Here is a 22,570-nt window from a genome sequence, read left to right as displayed (position 1 = left end):
ACAATCTTCCCACCAACTTGAGCAGTGTGGGTGTCTCTCCCGTGAACCATCAAAGGTGAACCATCAAACCTTCAAAAAGGGACCGCGTACGAGCGCCCCCTGTTGGAATACATTCGAAGTGCAAGATTACATTCCGTGCAAGGCTGTACAGTGTGAATGTTTGCTTTTGCAACATCTTATAATTCTAGCATTGATTACCTTCACCACGGTTATGTTTTAGGTTGCGTTCGTGTGTGTCTGTCAACACAATGACTCGAGAAGACTGATGGAATGTCCTGATACTAGAAATTGGTAGCTGGCTAGATCTAGATGAGACATCGAATGATTAGATTTGGACCCTCTGGCAGCTTGTTATGGTACTACAACAGAACAATATGCTAGCGCCAACATTAAAAAAAAATATAAATCAGACCTTGTACTTTTTCTAATTGCCTTTATTTAATCAATAAACGGTTGGATACCTGGCCACAGAGTTCTACGGTGCTTTGCACTGTGTTAACAAATGTGTGGATACAGAGGGACCAACAATGCTGTAAACTTAGTACTGTAGTTCCAATTACTGCAAATATACAAAGTGCTTTACTCAAACCAAAGGTTTATGGTAAAGGTTGACAAGGTAAGGGAAACATTTAAAGTCTTACTTTTAATAAAACATCTTAATTAAGTATTACATATGATAGAAGAAAGCATTGTTTTTGCACCACCCCATATTATTTATTACAATGGTGGAATAAAATAAAATAAATTCTAAGGACTTGTAAATAAGGTATGATTAATAAGGTAATAACCTTACCCTTGAAGAGAATGGCTAGAATCTGAGGCAAATACAAACAAACCCAAAACCCGGGGCATGAACTTATCCAGGGAATAGTTAGCCTCTTCCAGGCTTCGGGAGGAGGCTGGAAAAAGTAGAGATAGCATGCCAAGTGTGCAGCAAACTGTTCTCTCCAATAGACCAACTCCCCTGGTATCCTATCTCTCTATTTGGCCGATTTTTACTTTTTCCAGCCACCTCCCATGGCCTGGTAGAGGCTAGGGAATAGTAGCAAACCCATTGCAGATACTGGGTAACCCAGGTCCGATGGTAGCTTAAGCCCAGGTTAGATAGTAGCTAACCCAGGTTAGATAGTAGCTAACCCAGGTTAGATAGTAGCTAACCCAGGACAGATAGTAGCTAACCCAGGTCAGATAGTAGCTAACCCAGGACAGATATTGACTAACCCAAGAAAGATAAAGGGTAACCTATTACAGATATTGGCTACCCCAGGACAGATATTGGCTAAAACAAGGCTGACATCCATTGACATACATTAACTTAACGTTGACATGACATTATGTTGAACATGTATGTTACCAAAATAAATCTTAATGCGCAGGTATCACTACATCTTTTCTCAGTAATCTTCTATCTGGCAGAAATGATACTTTTATTCAAGCTTACCATCAGTGATTTTTAATTAACCCCAACAAAATATTAGCAGAATATGCTTTACCTGTACAAACTGTTCTTTTTCTTGAAGTATTCCTGTACAAATTCATTAAATCGCAAACTACTCCAAATATTTTGGCATATCTGTGCACCAAGGCCCCTTCCTTTCAGCAATATGACAAACACAAAGGATTTACTTTTGTCCAAATTGTGTGTTACTAGATTGGTGTGGGTATATTCCTACCTCAGATGAAATGGCATCTCCCAAGCTGATACAGGTTGAACATTACAAAATGGACTGTACCATGCAGTAAGTAGGTAATTTTTTTGCATAATATTGGTGCTCTATTGCTTTGATAGTCTAAATCCCAACATTATGCTGTCTACAAGCAGGGTCTATATCTTCTATCAGTGTTTTCCATGGCAATGGGAAGTTTTCCACTTAAAGCATAATAATAATACCGGTATGATAAAAGAAGTGTACAGGTTGGTTGACTACGGGTGATGAGTGTACAACAGATAAATACTAGGAAGGCTGCATGGTGTTGGGTAGGTCTTGCTGATGCTGGTCTCAAGACCCGTACTTGTCCTGAAAAAGAAGTACAGAGAATTACAAAAAAAAAAGACGTTAAAGCTACAAGGCACTTCATGAACTGGAGATATATATAGATTAGAAGTTATACATATCACATAGTTATATATAGATGAGAAGTATGGATAATATACTGTCAAAAAACTTCCAGGTTTTTTATGTGGTTTTAGCAAGCTTATACATGGACATATGATGATCATGTTTCTATCACATGATTGTCACATGATTGTCACATGATCATAGACACATACAATGTAGAGCCACACGGCCAACACCACGTGACCACAATGTTACCATCACATGACCATCACATGCTCACATGATCATAGACTGAGAGCCACATGGTCAACACCATGTGACCACAATGTTACCATCACATGATCATCACATGATCATCACATGATCATAGATTGAGAGTCACATGGCCAACTCCATGTGACCACAATGTTACCATCACATGATCATCACATGATCATAGATTGAGCGTCACATGGCCAACACCATGTGACCACAATGTTACCATCACATGATCATCACATGATCATAGATTGAGAGTCACATGGCCAACTCCATGTGACCACAATGTTACTATCACATGATCATCACATGATCATAGATTGAGAGCCACATGGTCAACACCATGTGACCACAATGTTACCATCACATGATCATCACATGATCATAGATTGAGAGTCACATGGCCAACACCATGTGACCACAATGTTACCATCACATGATCATAGATTGAGAGTCACATGGCCAACTCCATGTGACCACAATGTTACCATCACATGATCATCACATGATCGTGACATGATCATCACGTGACAGCACATGATCATCACATGATCAGAGCATGTTCCCCACATGATCAGTCCTCACCTGTATGGTATTAACAACACCACTGACTAGGGTGGCCAATGTTACCATCACATGTCCGTCTCATGATCAGAGCATGAACATCACATGATTGTCACATGATCATCACATGAACACCACATGATCAGTCCTCACCTGTATGGTATTAACAACACCGTTGACTAGGGTGGCCATTCTAGCGGCAGTGGACTTGACGCCCTCCTTGAGTTGGGTCAGGTCGGGCCCGGCCATGTCGGCCGCGCTACGGGAGGACTGCCGCGGCCTGTCCTCGCCGAACAAGTCCGCGCTGGAGATGGACTGGTTCCCGCTAAAACGGTCCAACCGCTGCTGCACTTCAAACTGTGATCAGGAAAAACAGTAGAACGTGTTTGTACACGTGTAATGTTATGTTGATGACACACACACAAAAATTAAGTGTATTAATTTTGAAACTTGTGTCTTGCTAAATCCGTTTGAAATATTTATCATGTGGCTAGGCATTGAATGGCTTAGTAGCTACATGAGTAGACACAAGAACCAGAAATCACAGGTTCGATTCCTTGCATTCCTGGCTAGACATTGTGACCTTCAGAGACAGAAAGCTGACCTCTGGTTTCTCCCTTCCGAAGAACTGGTCTGAAGAGATGCTCTTGGCGTTGGCAAACTTGGTCTGCGCTGCGTCCGACTCGGAGTACGCCATTCCCATTGGCTCCTTCCTACGGCCACTGGTCCTGGGGGAAAGTAATTTATTCATGGAATGTTGAAAATTTGCATATTTGGGATCTCTAAAATATAAACAATTTGCATATTTGGGATCTCTAACAGCAACAAAGGATTTATATCCCAAACAGTGCATTTCTTTACAATCAAGGACTTCGGACATCATAAAATGCTTCAGTGACATCCTATTCATCAACAGGCAGTTGTAGAAAGCTCAGTTCTTGTTGAAGCACAATAAAAGGCACTGTATGCATGCACTGCAGTGTCTCTTGTCTGTTGCATTGCATAATGCACATGTGCTGCTAGGCAAGTCTGCATTGCACTGCTCAATAAGCAGACCTTATTGTGTGCACAATTGCAGCATGTCTTGAATGCACCTCCACCGCTTTATGTAGTGCACCACCGTGTTTCTATGTGTTTTAAGGAGTGGTACCTTGCATCCAGTTCGGATTGCCACTCTTCCTGTGTCATGTCATCTCTAGAATGGGTGGGAGTGTTAGATGTAAGGTGTATACAATTTATAACTTGTAGAATCTTGTACACAAGAATACAGTTACTCAAGGAACTGTCAGATGTTTCAAGTAGCATCCACTACTTTTCATCAGTGACTGTAAGTTTGATGTTTTCAAAATCTATCCAGTTGCTTGAGTAACAGTTACTGTTTTCTTAAGTGTATCTCATTACCTGGATGTCTAACCTTCATTGACGTATCTAGTAGAATCTTCTGATTTATTTTTTAGTGTGTCAGCAAAAACTATATCTCGTTTAGATTAGGATTAATAATTAAGATCTTGAGCTATAAGACAAACTTCAAGTATATTTGTGATATGTACATTATACATTTCAAATGGTATTTATGCTATTTAAACTGCTTAAATTTCTTTGTTCTATGAATGATTTGAATGCATTGTAACATCCCAACAGCAATTCAGCCTATTGGCTAGCAGTGTTGAACTCTTTTCACACGATCAGATGTATCACATGATAGACACACACATAGCACATGACCTCATCGATCAGAATGGCAAGAACATTCTATTTTACAGTTTGCATCATGGGGCTAATCACATAACAACACCTATGTAAACATGGCAAGACCTTGACACTGACCTCTCTTTAGGAGGGTTGAAGTCGTCTTCTCTCTTCCTGTCAGTTTTGTCCCACTTCAGATCGCCCAGTCCGTCATCGCCATAGTTACCTCTGTCCCGCCCACGGTCACGGAACGGGTTGTCATTATATCTGTCATTTTGGAGAAAAAAACAACTCAGTCAGATAAAGTCAATGAAAGTTAGATATAACGGGAGGTGCCCTAATTCCGACCCATCCCTAATACCGAACTAGTTTGAAAAATCCTTGTTGCAGCGTTATGCATGGGAGCACGTACCTAAAAATAACCGCAAGAATGGACAATGATTTTGTGTTGATATCGGTAACCTCACAAAGTTTGTTTTAGTTTGTACACTCCGACAACAGACGAGTTAAAAATCTGTGTGAATTCGACGCTTGTTCGGGGGTTGACGAGCGTGTCAAAAATGCAGGTTTTGCTTTTCAAATAGCCACTTTGGAGCAAGTCGCGTAATCGTAAAAAGAGGAATCGTTTGGGACAGAAAAACAGTTGTAGATTGCTTTAGTCATAATTTGTGTATTATAATTTCTAAACTCTCTTCTCAGATCGCCCTGTGTTAAACACTAGGTCGGAATTAGGGCACCCCTATTGCGATAGAACGTTCCACCGGCAAAATGACAAAAAACCTGCCGTGCGTTTCGCGAACCATTACGCTTGGGTGCAAGGCGCTACACTCAAGTGAAATAAACAGCTGTGCAGCTTTAATCGTTGTGATCTTTATCTGTCAATATTATATCTCATGTTGCGCGGGTTTTTGGTCAGATAAACTATTACCAAAGGTATGTGCGTTTGCATGGAACATAGGTCGGAATTAGGGCACCCCCCGTTACAGGTAATGAGATACACAAGGAAATTGTTACTCAAGCAACTGGATAGATTTTGAAAACTGTTTCAAACAAAATCCACTACTTTTCATCACTGACATCCAGTGAGTAACTTTTTTTTGTGTGTATCAGTGAGATAAAGTTTCCATTATGAACAAGGCATATAAATATTAATAAAGAGATACAGGAAAACCTGTACAAGTGACCACCACTACAGAAGGACCACCTGGCCAATGTCACAAGTTTTTGGTAGTCCCTTCGATGATTGTTCACATTGACAGAAGCTTGAAGAATCCTGATATAGTGACCACCTGTCCACATAGACCAGATTTTATCAGTCTGCACAGTTGTAAAAATTACGTACTGCAATGAAGGAAAAAACTGTTACTCACTTTGGGGGTCCGGAAGTGTAGCTGGATGCAAAGTCGTCAAAACTGTCGAAGTCGTCCCGATCCTTTCGTGAGGACGACACGGGCGTGACCTGGTCAATCACCTTCATCTCCTGCACCACTGAGTGGGACACTCCGCTGCAGGAAAGCACATGATCATCACATGATCAGGGCATGATCATCACATGATCAAAGTATGATCATACCTTAAGAAGTTGAGAATACCTTGAGAATCCCTCAGTGTGATCATCACATGATCATCACATGATCAGGGCATGAGCATCACATGATCAGGATCTGCTCATCACATGATCAGGTCATGATCATCACATGATCAAGGTATGATCATACCTTGAGAAGTTGAGAGTACCTTAAGAAACTCAGTGTGATCATCACATGAGCATCACATGATCAGGACATGAGCATCACATGATCAGGGCATGATCATCACATGATCATGCACCACATGATCACCACATGATCAACTTGTAAACATTCTGTTTTAAGAAAAAATCCTTTTCATCATATTTGACTACTGTTTGGAGTCTTTTTCCTGAAAATTTCTTTAACTTGACAAAATAGTATGAATGTCTGTCAACGCTTTGACATAACTTATCACAAGTCTTATATCATAGAATTTATCAAAAACTGACCTCCTTGTCCCAGCCAGGCCCATGCCTAGTCTCTCTGCCTGCTGTGCCTTGCGAGGGTCCGATGCTTTCAGCTTCTCTTCCTGCTGCTTCATGTTCTTCCCCAGGTTCATGTCCTGGTAGGCCAGGCGCATGGACTGGACCCTACAAAATCAGGATAGGCACATGAGAAACACACAACTGGCAACTGACAACTGACAACTACTGTCAAGACTTTAAACTTTAAATCATTCTTTAAACTTCTCCCTGCTGCCTGACCACATACCCATTACACACTTGGAGCCCAAAGAGCTACCTCAGTGTGTAGCTCAATGGTCAGCAACCATACCTCTGAACCAAGAGGTTGGCTGTTTTTGCTCACCCTATGCCACCACATGTATGCTACTGGAAATCTTTGCTCCATGAGAATCAATATACATTGGGATAGTGTGATTTCAACTCAGTATGTAGATAAGTGACTAAAATATTGATGTTGAAAAATTGGGTTTCCAAGCCCTAAAAACTTCATAGATCTTAAGTTTAAAGGCATTGGATGCCTTTAAACTTAAGATCTATGACTAAGAAAGAGGAAAAGGTACTCACATGGGGGTCTCTTTGCTCTCCTCTTTCTTGACCTGAGCGTCCATCTCAGCTTTCAGCTTGTCCTGTTCCAGGGCTTGTTTCTCGATGGTCTTAAAGTCTTTCTTGACTTTCTGTGCACCCAGTCCTCCCTTCTTTGCTCCCAACTAGAAAAAAAAATCTCTCCCTTATTCCTGGTCTTAGATAAAAAGAAGAAGAAAAGGAAGAGGAAACAGAGCAAAAACAATATATTTTCCTTCTGCAAAGGTAAACATAAAAATATAAGATCTACATACCCCAGACTTTGTTTTCTTGGCACTGGCCGGCTTCCTGGTGCCTATAGTCGGCTTGTGGGTTTCTGTAGAGGGGAGAAGAGATTTAATTTCATAAATATATTATCATTATTCAATACAAATACAATAGTTGTGCAAAGCCACCCTAATGCTTGGCAAGTTGAATGAGCAAGTTGGATCTCAACCATAATATTTCATTGCCAACAAAAACAAGGATTAGTTACAGCTACAAGAATGCAAGAATGATGGCATGGAAAAAGCACAAACAAACAAACTCAGTGTCTGAAAAAGTGAAAATGTAGATCAGCAAACTTCTCAAACCACTGGAACTAAAGAAAAAAACATTTCAATGAGGCTCGTAATTCTTGGCACAAACCATTGCCAATGCTGGCCTGAAAGAAACAAATTTGGCAAGCCACTGTTGCAATGGTTTATTTCAGCTCCCAAAAGGCAGTATAACTGGTTTGTCCCTTTCAAAAGTAGAGGGACAGTACATTTGTTAAGTAAGGATGGAAGGCAGTGTTAGTAAAATATGAAGCTGAAATTGCAAGACAACATGTGGAAGCTGAAAAGAAGCTAAAAGAGCAATGTCAACTGACCAACAAGGATACTAAAATAAAAAGGCATACTGAAAAGTGTATGCAAATGCTTGATACAAAAATAAGCAGCTGAAAGTGCTAGAATCTTTCTCTGGCTAACCAAAGCAGGTGAAGTAAAACAAAAAACAAAACAACAAAAGTAATCAGTTCGACCAGCATCAGCACTATAATGTCTACAAACCACTCCATTCCCCCCTACCCTTTTTGAACTTGAACTAACATCAACCACAGAAATTTTCAACTAAGGAATTTTCAACCTGCAATATCATCTTGCGACAACCGAAAGCTCTCTTCCTCCTATCTTTCCATGAAATTCCCATATTTAGATGGTTCAAAACCTATTAATAACTTCCCAAATCTTGCTCCTTTTACAACTCAAACAACAAAAAATCTGAAGGAGGAAGATGTTTTTTTAAAACTACAAGCAAACCAAGAAACAACAACAGTATAAACTTAAAACTTTCCAAGTCTAAGGTCAACAAACATCTGTCCTCACTGTCTGTACGGTAACCCAAAATATTTGAGTGGCTCCAATGAGCCTTGAAGTTTTGAGCTTGATGAAAAAAGCAACAACAGTAGGGTAGGGGAGGCAGGGAGGTTTGCAGACATGCACTATTCACACAGCTCACGGTGAGACCTGAGTCTAGCCTGTGTCCAGACAGTAAGGCTGCCTCTGGAGTTGGTGTCAGAGCTGCTAGGGGGCGCAAGGAAACGGTCACAGTGAATGAGCGCTCGGGACCGAACCCAAAAAACAAAAACCTTCTACAAAGTACATGTATGTAAGATGACAGAAAGGCCACACCAACTTATTTCCTGTTCTCAGACCTTTAAAGGTGGAAATATATACATTGTATATAGCAAGCAGACATCATAAAAACATATGGCAAACAGAAAAACCTGAATATGACTGAATTCACTGTATAAACTGAATGCAGCTGATCCTTTGCTTTGCTTTTAAGAATGTTTTTCCAGTTACACATACAATCTGAGAACCAACAAAGTGAATTGCTGTGGCCTAAATTCACAGACACAAATGTGCAAAAAGAAGCAAATATTCACATTGATATGGTTTCTACCTGTAAAAAAAGTTGTGTTCCTCTTAAACATGAAATAGCTGTTTGTTTACTGACCTGCTGTAAGCTTGGCTGATGTAGGGGACATGCTGAGTGCTGCATGGACCTCTGGTGCCCGACCATCCGCATCTTCTGGTGGTGCAAAAAAAGGTCACAGTTAGCAAGTCATAGTTGCTGCACACACCTATTTATTGCTCATAGGGTGGTGCCCATGTGTTTCTGTAGCCCTTGGGCCACACAATTGTATAAGCACTACAGCATGGGGCTAGTCCACTGGTAGTGGTGTGTGTTTAACTCCCACACTCTTTCCCAAATGCTGAGAGCTAAGCAGAGAAACCAGTATGCACCATCTTTACTGAAAACACTGAGAAAAACTTTTTCCCCTTCTACTAAAATTACGTCCCATATGCATTTATAGTACAGGACCTGTCTCACTTGCTTTCTTGTACAACAGAATTGTTTAAACCATGAACTGAGAACACTTGAGAAAACCTCCTTTCCCATTCTATTGCGAGATTACGTCCCCACGAAATTTACGATACCTGTTTCTTCTGCCTTCTTGCCATTGGACGGCATCTGGATAGGCTGGGAGAGAGACGAGCCAACCAGGCTGGGGGCAGCGGGCGCGGCGGGCGCCGCTTTCGTTCCGTTCACGTGCTCGTCAAAGAAGTCCACTTCCTTGTGCTCTGGTGAGGTGGGCTCATGGATGTGCCCGGTGTCAATGTGGAGCTGGAAGGGTGCAGATTTACAAATCTGACATTAACTATTGGTAACTATGGTAAGGGGTAACTTAAACATTGCTACATGAATTGTAAAAGTTGGTGTATTTTACAATAAGTTATATAAAATTTGAAAGTACAATCCATGTCATATCCACTAGATCTACTTAAGAAATTGTGAAGACATAGTTGAATTTCCTATTACAGTCCAACATGTACAAGTGACCACCTTTACATAAGGACCACCTGACCTATGTGACCACTTGTTGGTGGTCGCTTAGATAATTTTTCCCATTGATGTAACTTGTAAGCATCAAGAACCCAGTCTGTAGTGACCACCTGTCCAAACAGACCAGATTTTATTGGTCCCCTGAATGGTCTTCTTGGGCAGTTTGGACTGTATAGTATTCCAAGGTATCCCACCTGTGTTCCATATTTCCTCATGGCGGCAGAAGCCAGGCCGTGTAACTTGTCCTTGTACAAGGTCGCGGCTCGGCTGTTGTACTTCATCTTGGCGTCGTTCGTCGTGCAGCCATGCTGGCGGAAAAACTGCTCCTGAAAAACAAAGTCGGAAGGAATTAGAAAGAATAATTAATTTGTGCTATACTTTGAAACTTTATTTGTATACTCTCATATATACAGGTGTAAAAAGAAAAGAAATCTGGCTGCTAGTACCTCAACAACTTACAGGAAAAACTTGCTAATGTAAAAATGAAGTTGGATGAGGTAAGAATGAGTTGTGATTTACTCATACAGGGCTGGAAATACCACCTGTACATCCAGGTTAGAGCAGGAAAAATTGAAGCTGTGGAAGTGTTTCTGATGTCTACCTGTCTACCTGGTCATGTACTAAAAGTCTCCACCTTCCAATACTGTGCCCTAGACATGTAGATTAACAACCCACTGCCCCTACGACCTTAAAAAAGGCTGTGAGACTATCTTAGTATTTTGAATCTTCATAAGAATCTTAAGATAACAGGAGAAGTAGTGTTTGTGTACTTACAGCATGGGCATTTCCACCTGCCTGCATACAGCGCAGCTGGTGCCATGTCCAGTTAGTGTCCAGCTGGGTGGACCTGTGACAAAAGGTACAAACAAGTGCTGTATGAATCACTGGCCACTGGATACTGCCTTGCCACCGTAGGATCAACTTCGAAATTAGAGAACACTTTTCCCCTTCTACCACAAAAAAAAATAATGACCCTACATAGGGCTCAATATTAAAGGTCGTCCAATTGCCACTGACCACTAAAATTTAGGCTGGGACAGGTGGGTGGACCTTTGATGATAGGTACAAACAAGTGCCGTATGAATCACTAATGTTATAGCTGGGTGTGGTCTGACTAATGAAGTGTTAAAGTTAAACTATTTGACCTTTACAGAAACTTCAAAGATTAGGTTGTTCATTATTCTATCATACCACACCACACCACACCATTACAGTTACACTATCAAGTACCTGTATGTTTCTACATCCAAAATTTCGCCCAAGTTGTCAAGAAACAAAAAGCCCCATTGAGTCCCATATGGACAACACCTAAAAAGGCCAGTTTTCATTTTACACTTGTGTACCTTTGTACTACAAAGGAACATCCTTGGTACATCCAAATTGGATAAATAGTCCAGCACTTTATGGTCTAACTCAATTACTAGTACACAACAATGACAAATTCCCATGCTTGAGCCAGTTGAGGAGTGCATGTTAACAATGCCACCACACTTGAAAGAAAGAGTGGGTGTCCTTCCCAGTGTACAAAACTGGTGTGTTACACCTAAATGCAGTTTAATGGTTATGCAAAACAGGCAAACAAGTATTGGATTAAATAAGTTTCATCTTTCTGACCTGACAAAAGACAGATGCACACCCAGCGACCGGTGAGTTGCCGAACAGTCGATGCAGAGGAAGACCCCATAGGTCACAGAACTCCATGTTGGATTATTGGCTTGACAATCAAAACATATCTGGGTAGAAAAAATACAGTTAATTCATCATACATGTACTACAATGTACTAGCATAAACTGTTATTTGTCAATCAATTCCATTGTATGGTGTCATTTTAAATTGTGTTATTCATGAATTGTGTGTTGGAACAAAGGCTATTCATTCATTGGACTTGGACTTAAACTTGCATGAAATTATTTTGAATTTGTTTTTCAAGGGCAAAAACAACCACAACCTTGTGATCTTGATAATTTTTTTATCGTTTTGCTAAAATGGACTTCGAACTTTACATAAACATATGTTTGCAAATCAACACTTTTACGACAAGTATTTTAACACCAAAACTAAGCACTTTGACACTATGATCTGATCAAATTGTAACTTTTCAGATGAAATCAATCCTATGGGATCAAGAAAGAAAAAGTCCTACACATATTCGTGTATATACAGTATAATATATGAATGGATGGGTAGCACCAATTGCATATTTTGATAAGGTGCGAAATTTCGCAACTCAAATTCAACCCTCATTTGCATGATAAAGTGCATAACTTGTGGGTCTTCATCGATAGATATCTCGATTGTAAAGACTAATTTGACGTAATCTACATTTGAGGAAATCCTGGGAAAATCTATGACAAAAGTATTGAACCAGGAAAAGGATTTATCTAAACTACGTCACGTATTTTTGCCTGTCAAAACTGGACCATACCGGCTTTTTTTTTCGACCAGGTTTCCGCGAAAAAAATGATACATATCCGCCATGTTAATCACAGTAAATCGATAAAAAGCGGTTTGTTTGTATCTACAAGTCTTCCTAAAACTTCCGGACGGTGTGAACAAACAAACTGTACCTTATTTGTCGGGATAGATCGAAGTTTCTTGAAGATTGCGGCAATATCTTGCTTAGTAGGGTCCGCCATCTTGGAACTATGCTACGTCACCAAAAATACAGGAAGTGAATGAATGCTGAAAGTTTTCAACCACTCTGACGATAAATATGAACAATTTAGACAAATTTTGACCAGATTATACAAATAAGCAGTGATATGGTGCAATTTTTAGCGTTTTTAATGCGTTTTCAAGTGATTTTAGCTGGTCTGTTTTGAGGTCATTGACCTGATATTACGTACAGCGCGTGCCCATTGGCTAATTTTTGCCGTAAATGAAGTACAGGAAATGAAGAGATTTTACGACTTAAAAACGACTTGCGGTAAGATTTTACGATGATTTTGAGAAATAGCTATTGACAGGATGGTCCTGTCAATAACAGAAATATGCCCACTATTGACAGGATCGTTCTGTCAATAATGCAAAATTTCCCACTATTGACAGGATCAATATTATCAATGTCCTTCAATGTCCTCAACTGACCATAGGTGGCTGAGATTTTACGACAATATTTCCGACTTTCGGCTACGATTTTGCGACAGTTTTCCCCTCAGGAGTAGTTGCGTCACTTCCGTAAACAAAGTAGCGTCCCCACAAAAGACGCTGCAACTCTAGAGGAGGGCGAAGGTCGGACTTTTGTTTTGGTTCTGGATCATTCTGGCTCCTTCGAGGTGTGTTTTTCCCTCCCACGTTCCAACCGCTCAGTGGCATTTGTGCCCCAACAATCGTCTGATGCAGAGGTGAGCGAATTTTTCTCTAGTTTTGCGTGTTTTTTGGGGATGTTTTTGTAAAATTGCCCCGAAGGAAAACAGCTGATTAGTTAGCGTGCCCGCTTCGATGGGAAATTCCTCGACCCAGAAATGTTTTGATCGGTCCCAAAATAACAGCTGGCATCGCCTTTCTGGGAGCATGTCTTTCTATTTTGGACAGGGAACCCTTCCATTCAGTTGCCAAGGCGGATATATCTACGAGAAATGCAGAGCGACGGATTTTTTTTGAGGTTGTTGCATCTGACAACTGCTACAAAATATAATTAGCATGACTAGACTACTCGACTGCAAAAAATATATGTATATCAGGACTTGGTATATGTTTTTTACGGATTGTCAGTCTGAGAAATTGCAATTAATCTGTATATTCTTCTCTTTCGTAACTGTAGTGTTTAAATTTCTTCCTGTTTTTTTTTTATTTTTTTTATTTTATTTTAATTTCCCCTTTGAGCATTTTTCTTACCCAGCTGTTCTGTGTCAGATCTTCGTTTATGGAAAAGAAGGCGGAACTAACTGATTGATTGATTATTGTGTACACAAATTAATCAATTAGAGATGCCATGTTATTAGCAAAACCTTCTTTTGTTTTCACAATTATGAAGAAACCCTACACCATGTAATCTATAGTATAGGTGATAGGGTAACCCTTATTCAGTGAGTCACCTGTGAAAACACTGTGAGTGACTCACCTTTTCAGTAATAGAAGGTGATTCCGACTGTTCAATATTTGCTTTTCGGATGTTATAGATTCTACTACAGAAAAGTAAAGGTACACTGTTCCATAAATGACATTTTAGCATGATAAAAATCATGATAGAATTCTTGCTGAGGTTTAATACTTGATTTCTAACCTCCTTGGTTGAATGAGTTTTTCTCCAAAATTGTCATAAATTTATTTCAACATTGTATTACAATAGCTCAAAAGATAAAAGCTGGTTTGTCAGGTACCTAGGTAGGATGTTCTACCTTTCAATTTACAAATTAAGCTGATTTTGAAGTTGACATATCTACATGTATTAGAAGCTGTATAAAGCCAGGGCTAAGAGATTAAGAATATAATTTTTGTACTACCGGTAACATAGGTGCTGCGTCACATTGTTTTGATCACGTCTGCGCACTCTATACTATTACGTTACCTTGACTCCAGCAGGGAAAAATCAATGAGGTAATGGAGCCTGTCTCCTCTGTATTCCCCACACATGGTACGACCCGGCCAGCTGTGTTGATAAACATTGTCGAGTGGAACCCTTTTTTTTGAGCCCTGTCTTAAAAAGAATCATCACATCAGTATACGTCAAAGAAAAATGAATTCTTATTTTTTGAAGAAATTTTTAATTACCATTTTGGATCACAGTGCTGTATCCGTAGCCACAAGTTGGTTATAAAAGATAAAGGACCAGATGTTATATATAATGATGTATGGGTGTCACTGAAATTGGAACTGCTCTGCAGCAGCCTCTGCTGGTTTGTTAGGTTTGTCCTTATTTGAGGCCAAGGCCAATACTCAATCACTCAATGTCGTTACGTGCTGTGCACTCTGATACAGTTTATGGTGGTGGGAAGATTTGATTTTGGAGTCCTCGTTGTCACATCTACTCCACTCAATTGTTGTAAATCTTATTTATACCACATTAAAGTGATTTCCCAGTCTGTATTTGTTCATGAGGAAGGCTGAATTTGCTGATCAGAAATTGTTTAAGGTGCAGGTTTATCACAATTAGAGAGGAGATTAGAAAAAAGCAAAACAGTCATCCATTTTAAGTGAGCAAGGCAAATCTTTTATACCCGGCTATCATATTGACGGTGGCACCAAAATAGATTTGATTTCAAGAAATTTATTATATTTTCCAAACCTGCATGTATCATTTAATCACTCAGTCAATTGCCTGAAAAAGAAAAATTGAAACTTCTGCAAGATTTTTATTCTTATTGACTCCACCTTTGTTTACCATATGCATGCCATTTTTTTGTCTCCCTCTTAAGACTCTTAATATAATTGTTCCACACAGTACCCTAAACTGAACTGAACATGTAGCAACAACAGCAGAAGTGGTCTAAATTTAGCTCTCACCATGGCAACAGTGGAGTGTTAACCTGACCCTTACTGTGGCCCTTTTGTTACTTATCTTCAGGTCATCGCTTGCTGGGTTGTTACCTCTGCACTAGCTTTAACAAAAATCAATACTACTCAAGGCTGCCTGACCTAGCTTTCAGCCAATATCCTAGCAGATCTTCCCATGGCAAAATCATTACTCTCTAAGCAGAGATTGATGGGAGAAGATCGTTAGCTTTTTATATTCATGTATGACCCTCTTTTTCTCTTCGTGGGGGTAGCAACAACAAAAAAAAGGCCATATATAAAAAGCTAACAATCTTCTCCATCAACCTCTGCTTGGAGAGTAAAAATTGTAACTGCTGGCCAAGAGTAGGTCCATTGGCCAATTGGGAAAGATATTGTTTTGAGATTAAAGTTTTCAGCCCAGTGTTTGTTGCACATAAAAATTCTAGTCTGCTAGGCTGCTAGCACAGAATGCTACTGAAAAATGCAAAGCTGTTAAAGTTGCTACAGATTGCTCTAAATCTTTTTCCTCATAGACATAGTTAAGATTTATGGTCTAATACTTTGCAGTTCGTACAGCAAAATAGCATAAATAATTGTATTTGTAATCTCTTTATCTTTTCAGAAGTGCTTTGATACTATCAACAGAAGTTATAGCATTCATCAAGTTGACCAATCACAAGACAACAGATTTTCCATGATGCCCAACAACAACCAATCGGATGAGAGCAAGAACTCATCCAAGGACATGGACATGCCAACCAATGAAGATGGTCAGAGTTCAACTTATTGCATGTTTTTTTCCAAGTCTTAACTTATAGGAATAGATATATGCGTATCATGCAGAGGCATTTCTCTTGTGTGCTGTACAATATACTGTTACAGTAAAATTTGAAACTTTCATGGTGCTAAATTATTTTCAGAATTTTCAGGTTGGTCGATATATACAAAACTCCATGATTGCAAATTCATGACATTGCGAATGTGAGCTGCCAATAGACTTACATTTGTAACTATTGTACTAGTCCAGGATTTAAAACACAGCAAAAGTCTCCTTTACTCAGTCCTACAACAAAGTAAAAGTGAATGAAACTGCAAAAAGTTAAAGTAAATGAATGAGTGGCATTACAGACTAGGGTATTTGTTTACAATGTACAGTACTAAGTATCCTCTTGTGAAATTGTCTATTTGATAAGATATTTAGGCTACATATGCATAATAGTTTCTTCGTCATACTTTTCAGGCCGTGAGTCCCCCGAGTCCAGTGAAAGTGATGAGCTGGCGTCGTCCTCCGAGGGGGAACTGTTCGGGAAGCGGCGGCGTGTGGGAACTCCTGTCAGCAGCCCCTTCAAAACGCCCCCGGGAAGCCCCTTCAAGATGCCCATGACTATCCCTTCTCGTAAGTCGGAATAACTTCATTTATTTCCACCCTTTAGAAACTTCTGGGTATGGAAGTATTATTTTGGGTGGCTGAGTTGTGGGTTTGTGTCTCTTTTTGTCTTATAATAGGTTTGGTTGCATAGTGGGTGAGAGGTGATTTTTTACAGTTAATAGGTAAGTGGGTAGTTCCTTATATCATACAGTCCAATCAAAAGTTACAATACAGATATGAAAAACCCAAAACACTTCCTAGAAGTCTGTGACATTCAATGTCATAGAAATCCTTGCTTCTAGGAAGTCTGGAAGCTTTGATTTCTTGTTTTCAATGCATCCTTTGATCATGTGATGATCACATGTCGACCATGTGATAATCACATGACAATCACATGTCCCCCCAGCCTCCCCTCCCCAGTGGATCTCACTAGAGGAGCTGATGACTGTGTCCAACGGTGTGACCAACATGGCACTGGCTCACGAGATCGCTGTGGACAATGACTTTCAGCTACAGAAGTACATGCCCCCTGAGAACAGGTAAGATGCTGTTTTATTTAATTTTACATCCAAAATCCTTGAGCTATTATCTTTAAATGTAGGTCTTTAAAATACTTGTGGGTATGTCCTTGGTGCTGAACGGCAAAAAGTTCTTACTCCAATGCTTATTATGCGGTTATGACAGGACTAATGGAATGGAAAAGCAGTGTTTGTCTATATAAGTTTCTTTCCAATGATTTGTGTTTCCAAAATATTTTCTAATCAGCCTTTTTTTTTTCCTTTAGCCTTGAGAAGCAAGTGAAGGACACCGTGCACAGGGCATTCTGGGATGCCTTGCGGGAGGAGCTAGCAGAAGAGCTGCCGACTTTCCAACACGCCATTAACCTACTGGGAGAGGTGAAAGAGGTCAGTTCCTTCTTTCTAAAATTTCTAACACTGCTATATCAACAGGAAGAAGTTTATCAAAGATCGCCAATAATGACTTTAGTTCAACAATGCTCTTTTTTTTATTTCACACTCTGTTACAGTTTTCATAGCTTACATGGAGTTATCATGTGATGATCATGTGATGATCACATGATCACTGCATGTAAGCCATCCATAATTCGCTTTTCTATGGTTCTGCTCATGTGATAGACATGTGATGATCACATGATCAGACCATCCATGCTGTTGCCATGTGGTGTTCATGTGATGATCACATGCTGATCATGCCCTGTTCACATGACCTACAGATGCTGGTGTCCATCCTGCTGCCCCAACATTCCCGACTGCGCGCCCAAATCAACGAAGTCCTCGACCTTGACCTGATCACGCAAGAGGCGGAACACGGGGTGTTTGACGTGAAGCGCTGTGCCCGGTTCGTGATTGACACCATGGGTCGTCTGTGTGCCCCAGTTCGTGACCAGGACATTGAAACCCTACGCGAAGTGGACAACGTGGTAGACATGTTTAAGTAAGAAACATTTCATTGATTACTTAAAAGATCAATTCTGTTGTTTTCAGCTGCACGTAAAGCTGTTTATTCATACTCTGTGAATGAAACGCGTGAGCAGCCTGGGCTGCCGTAATATCTAACAGAGGATCAGACCATCCATGATGTTGCCATATGATGACCGTGTCAACTGTTCTAATGTTCTAGGGAGATTTTCCGTGTTCTGGAGCTGATGAAAATGGACATGGCGAACTTCACCATCCAGTCCATGCGGCCGACCATCCAGCAGCACAGCGTCGAGTACGAGCGCAAGAAGTTCCAGGAATTCATCGACAAACAGCCAAGTACGTCAAGTCTGCCGTTTAGTTAAGCTTTATCCACCATTTTCCAGTACCCAAAATATAAAGAGACTCCTTATGTTTCAGGGCTGTTTCAAATGCTTCGAAGTATGAAATAATGATAAAAATGTACTAAGAAATGGCAGTAAATGTCAATATCAGACAGATTTCCTCATCCAACATATTTTTGTTTTGTTTTGCTGCCCGGAAATTGATTTGGATGCTGTTCCAAATGTGACTAATCTTGTGTATCCTCTTCTTCTGTTTCTCTTTAGATGCCCTCGAAGTCACCAAGACGTGGCTGTACCAGGCCTCTGAGGAGGTGAAATCGTCACAACTCCCGTCAGGGTCACCTGAAGGGGCGGCAGCAGCAGCAGACAGGCCGTTCACCTCCATGGATGTGTTGGGACATGCCTACATCATGCTGCTGAAGTGGGAAGAGAACAAACCATTCCCAGAGGTTAGGGGGTGTAACATTATTGTTTTAACCTTTATTAATTAAGCACACTGAAAACTATTTGGCTACCAATTCTTTATTTATTTCAAGTCTAAGGAACAAATTGTACTGGTATTTTTCTGAATACGAGTCTTGAGATAGCCTCAGTTGCCAGAAAAAGAACAGAAAATTGAGAAGGGCAGAGACATTTAATAATTGTAAGACCTTCTGTGGTAGCTCAAGATTAACATGTGATAGTCACATGTTGATCATGCATTGATCACATGATAATTAATTATCTCTCCACCCAACAGACTGTTCTGATGGACCAGGGACGGCTGGCGGAAATCGGAGTGAAGTGTCGACAGATCACCCTCATCGCCTCCATCCTCCTCATCACACACAACGTCGTCGGGGCCGCCCTGGCTGGACTGCAGGGGTTCAGCGAGAAGCTGAAAGGCACCCTGGGAGTTTTGCTGGGGGACATGCAAGAAAGGTCAGCTTCAAATTCTAAGATTTTTATTGCAAAGGAAAGAATAATTTCAGCAGTGCTTGGAGACTGAAAAGCTGAAAAGAATCCTGGCTTCCATCTAAAAAGCTAATGGTAGTACCCCCGATCTGGTGTTATGGCCATGTACAGTGTCACATGAAAAGCATATAGAGAAAGAAGTTACAAGAATTTGTCATGTCCTACCAGCCACAAAGATCAGGCATTAGTTTCTTAAATGATGGATGGTTACTTTTGTTTGTTACAGTTCCTTTAATCTTGAGGAGGCCCTTAAGAACATCTCAGAGCAGGTGTGTAAGGAGGTGGACGAGTGTCTTGAGACGCGAGGCTTCCCTCGACTGGATGAGAAGAGACGAGACATCCTGAAGGCCCAGGTGCAGACGGCGGCCAACCCTGACAACTACATCCACAACCTGATCAGTAAGTATGCCGGTCATGTGATGGTCACATGACATGCATGTGACTGTCACATGATGTGCATGTGATGGTCACATGATGTGCATGTTAGGGTCACATGATGTGCATGTTACGGTCACATGATGTGCATGTTACGGTCACATGATGTGCATGTTACGGTCACATGATGTGCATGTTACGGTCACATGATGTGCATGTTATGGTCACATGATGTGCATATGACTGTCGCATGATGTGCATGTGACAATCACATAACTTGTCAAATCCTAGTCAATCAGTTCACATTTAACTTGTTCAAGAATGACAAGCTCATGTTTGTTTTAGGAATAACATTTTCCAGTGACATTCACCTCAACATGCCACAATTAAAGTTAATTTTTTCCCCCCGTACAGCATCCCGTGTCTATGGGTTTATCCAGTCCGTCATCACAGCACCAAATCCGGCCAGTCAGGCCAAGGTCCCTGGAGGACTGACTGGGATGAAGATAGAGCTTTTCGAAGTGACAGCGAGAGTACTACGTATAGTCCGGCATAACAACGCCGTGTTTGGTCCATACTACTCTGACATCATCAATGGGCTTCTTCCAGCAGCCAATGGGCCGTCAGAATAGTGGCTGTCTGTCTGTCTGTGCATGAGAGTATCATGTGACAGTCATGTGATATTCACATGATCTGGCTGACCAATAGAACTTCAGCTAGTGGCAATGATGTGGTGTACCATAGTCTGCATGTGGTTATTATGTCTATTTCTAGATGATGTGGTATCACAATCCACTTCTAGGTGTTGTGGTACCAGTCTACTTCTAGATTCGTAGGTACTCCAGTTTACTTCTAGATGTGGTGATACCATAGTATACTTTTAGAAAGATGTACATACCATACATATATACAAGGTCCAGAAAGCTAAATGCATGCAGGCATGTCATGTAAGATACAATGTATCTTGCATAGAATACAGGGAAAGCAGTATTCTTAGCATACTGGTACTAAGTCTTCTACTTTTAAAGTGCATTTTAAAGACATCATTCTCTGCTTTTATCAGAAGTACTCAAACTGTTGTAGAGTACGTTTACTAGACTTCAAGGGAAAGCATGGGTGCTTTTTCGATTAGGAAGATATACCACATATAATATAGTGTCATGTTGACGATCTATGTCTTATTTAAACCAAGTATTTATGGATGATGATGCCAGTTTTGCTGGTACACCATAAAAGAACAGGTACACCATAAAAGAAAAGCCTGGAAGAGTATTGTATCAACAGTAACAAATGTTTAGAAATATGCTTGTCTTTTCGAAAACTTAGCAACCCCCTTGGATGGAACTGTTGTCTGGTTATATTTTAATAAGAGTATGGTAGCAATTGTGTGTAACAACAGTGTAGTTCTGTGCGTGTTTGTATCAGACTACATGTAGCTACCTCAGAGTTTCCAGAAAGCCGTTGAAGTCCCCACACTTGGGTGATACGTACAAGTAGGGCCGCGGCCTTGGAGGGATATTTTGCGATGATTGTGGAAAGTATAGAAGGAGAATGTATTTTCGATACTATTTTGACTAAAGATGAGAAATTCAAGACTGATACAGAAGCAAACGCTGAAATGCACACTAAAACGGGATGCCTTCGTCAAGGATAGGCATTTTACACAGCAACTTACAGTTTTAACCTTCTTTCTGCTGGGGTGGACTTTTGGCATCAAATTTCAGCTGGTTTCAGGGGAAGGCAGCAAGAAGAGGGTTAAGGATAGTCCTGATACTTAAAGATGATTGGACAGAGACTTAAGTTTGGAAACTGTTACAAAATCAGCTGGTTTGTAACATTGAATTGGTGTTGCCAAGAGGCTTAAAAAAGGCATATTTTTATAGCAAACATACATTCTTTTACACAAGTTTCTTAAGATGTTCTTTTTGACTTTTTGATAACCTTTACCATTGATTAGCTTATTTCACTAGTAATGTATTGATACTTGTAACTGTTTTTGAAGTGGACCAGAATTTTGTTCCTGAGTTTGTATTTTCCATTGACTGACTCGATGGATTAAAAATCCATCATAACTTTGTTGCAGATAGTGAAAAAGTCAAGTATTGTATTTTGCTTTGACAGAAAACCTTCTGAGTTTACGTAAAGGATATTTTGGTACTGCTTGGACATTTTACACGTTGGTGTACGCTGATCTAAGAAAGACATCGCCTGTATTTGGGGTGCAAAGCTAAAGAAAAAAACTTGTTAGAAGTTTTGTGTGAAAACATTTTCCATGTTTTGTGTTCAAGATGGTGCTGATTGTTTTACTTAAGATTATTTGTATGAGGCACAAAAGTAAGGTTGAGGGATAATGTTTATGTCACGTCATACACATTGTATAAGAACAACAAAAATACTATATAAAAAGGAGTACGTTATCTATAGTCATAGGTTCCATGGGTGTTCATTATGTATGTTAGAAGCTGAAAAGATACCACATGTGCATATAGTCTATAAGATAATACATGATACTCATGTAAGGTTGAGGTTACAAAGTATGATAATATCAACTAAACAGTTGGTGGTAGGGTGGAATAAAGGTGAAAGGCACAAA

At 40.2% G+C, this 22,570-nt stretch overlaps 2 protein-coding genes across 6 annotated transcripts; one reads left to right on the top strand and one right to left on the bottom strand.

The window, feature by feature from the left end:
* Positions 1-416: 416 nt before the first annotated feature.
* LOC109480287 (ADP-ribosylation factor GTPase-activating protein 2-like) lies at positions 417-12,781 on the bottom strand. 5 transcript variants are annotated; one of them, XM_019782462.1, is made up of 16 exons: positions 12,628-12,781; positions 11,674-11,792; positions 10,834-10,906; positions 10,254-10,385; positions 9,654-9,840; positions 9,169-9,243; positions 8,676-8,729; positions 7,443-7,504; positions 7,171-7,313; positions 6,592-6,732; positions 5,942-6,076; positions 4,710-4,838; positions 4,033-4,077; positions 3,487-3,610; positions 3,036-3,239; positions 417-2,018 (listed from the first exon to the last, which is right to left on the bottom strand). In XM_019782462.1, exons 1-16 carry the CDS (start codon positions 12,694-12,696, stop codon positions 2,001-2,003), a joined length of 1,710 nt encoding a protein of 569 aa, XP_019638021.1. In that variant the 5' UTR covers positions 12,697-12,781; the 3' UTR covers positions 417-2,000. The 5 variants fall into 5 exon arrangements, with proteins under 5 accessions (XP_019638021.1, XP_019638022.1, XP_019638023.1 ...); XM_019782463.1 differs by having other exon boundaries at positions 9,169-9,240; XM_019782464.1 differs by lacking the exon at positions 4,033-4,077.
* A 3,348-nt stretch (positions 12,782-16,129) lies between these two features.
* On the top strand, positions 16,130-22,319 carry LOC109480291 (T-complex protein 11-like protein 1). The gene is made up of 10 exons (XM_019782471.1): positions 16,130-16,266; positions 16,737-16,892; positions 17,272-17,404; positions 17,650-17,770; positions 18,100-18,320; positions 18,507-18,643; positions 18,913-19,097; positions 19,388-19,569; positions 19,829-20,001; positions 20,392-22,319. Exons 1-10 carry the CDS (start codon positions 16,191-16,193, stop codon positions 20,607-20,609), a joined length of 1,602 nt encoding a protein of 533 aa, XP_019638030.1. The 5' UTR covers positions 16,130-16,190; the 3' UTR covers positions 20,610-22,319.
* The last annotated feature ends 251 nt before the right edge of the window (positions 22,320-22,570 follow it).

Source organism: Branchiostoma belcheri, unplaced genomic scaffold (assembly GCF_001625305.1).
Source record: "Branchiostoma belcheri isolate BF01 breed outbred unplaced genomic scaffold, Haploidv18h27 scaffold50, whole genome shotgun sequence".
Lineage (NCBI taxonomy): Eukaryota > Metazoa > Chordata > Leptocardii > Amphioxiformes > Branchiostomatidae > Branchiostoma > Branchiostoma belcheri.
Note: the sequence above shows the minus strand (reverse complement) of the source record. Positions and strands in the feature narration are given on the sequence as shown.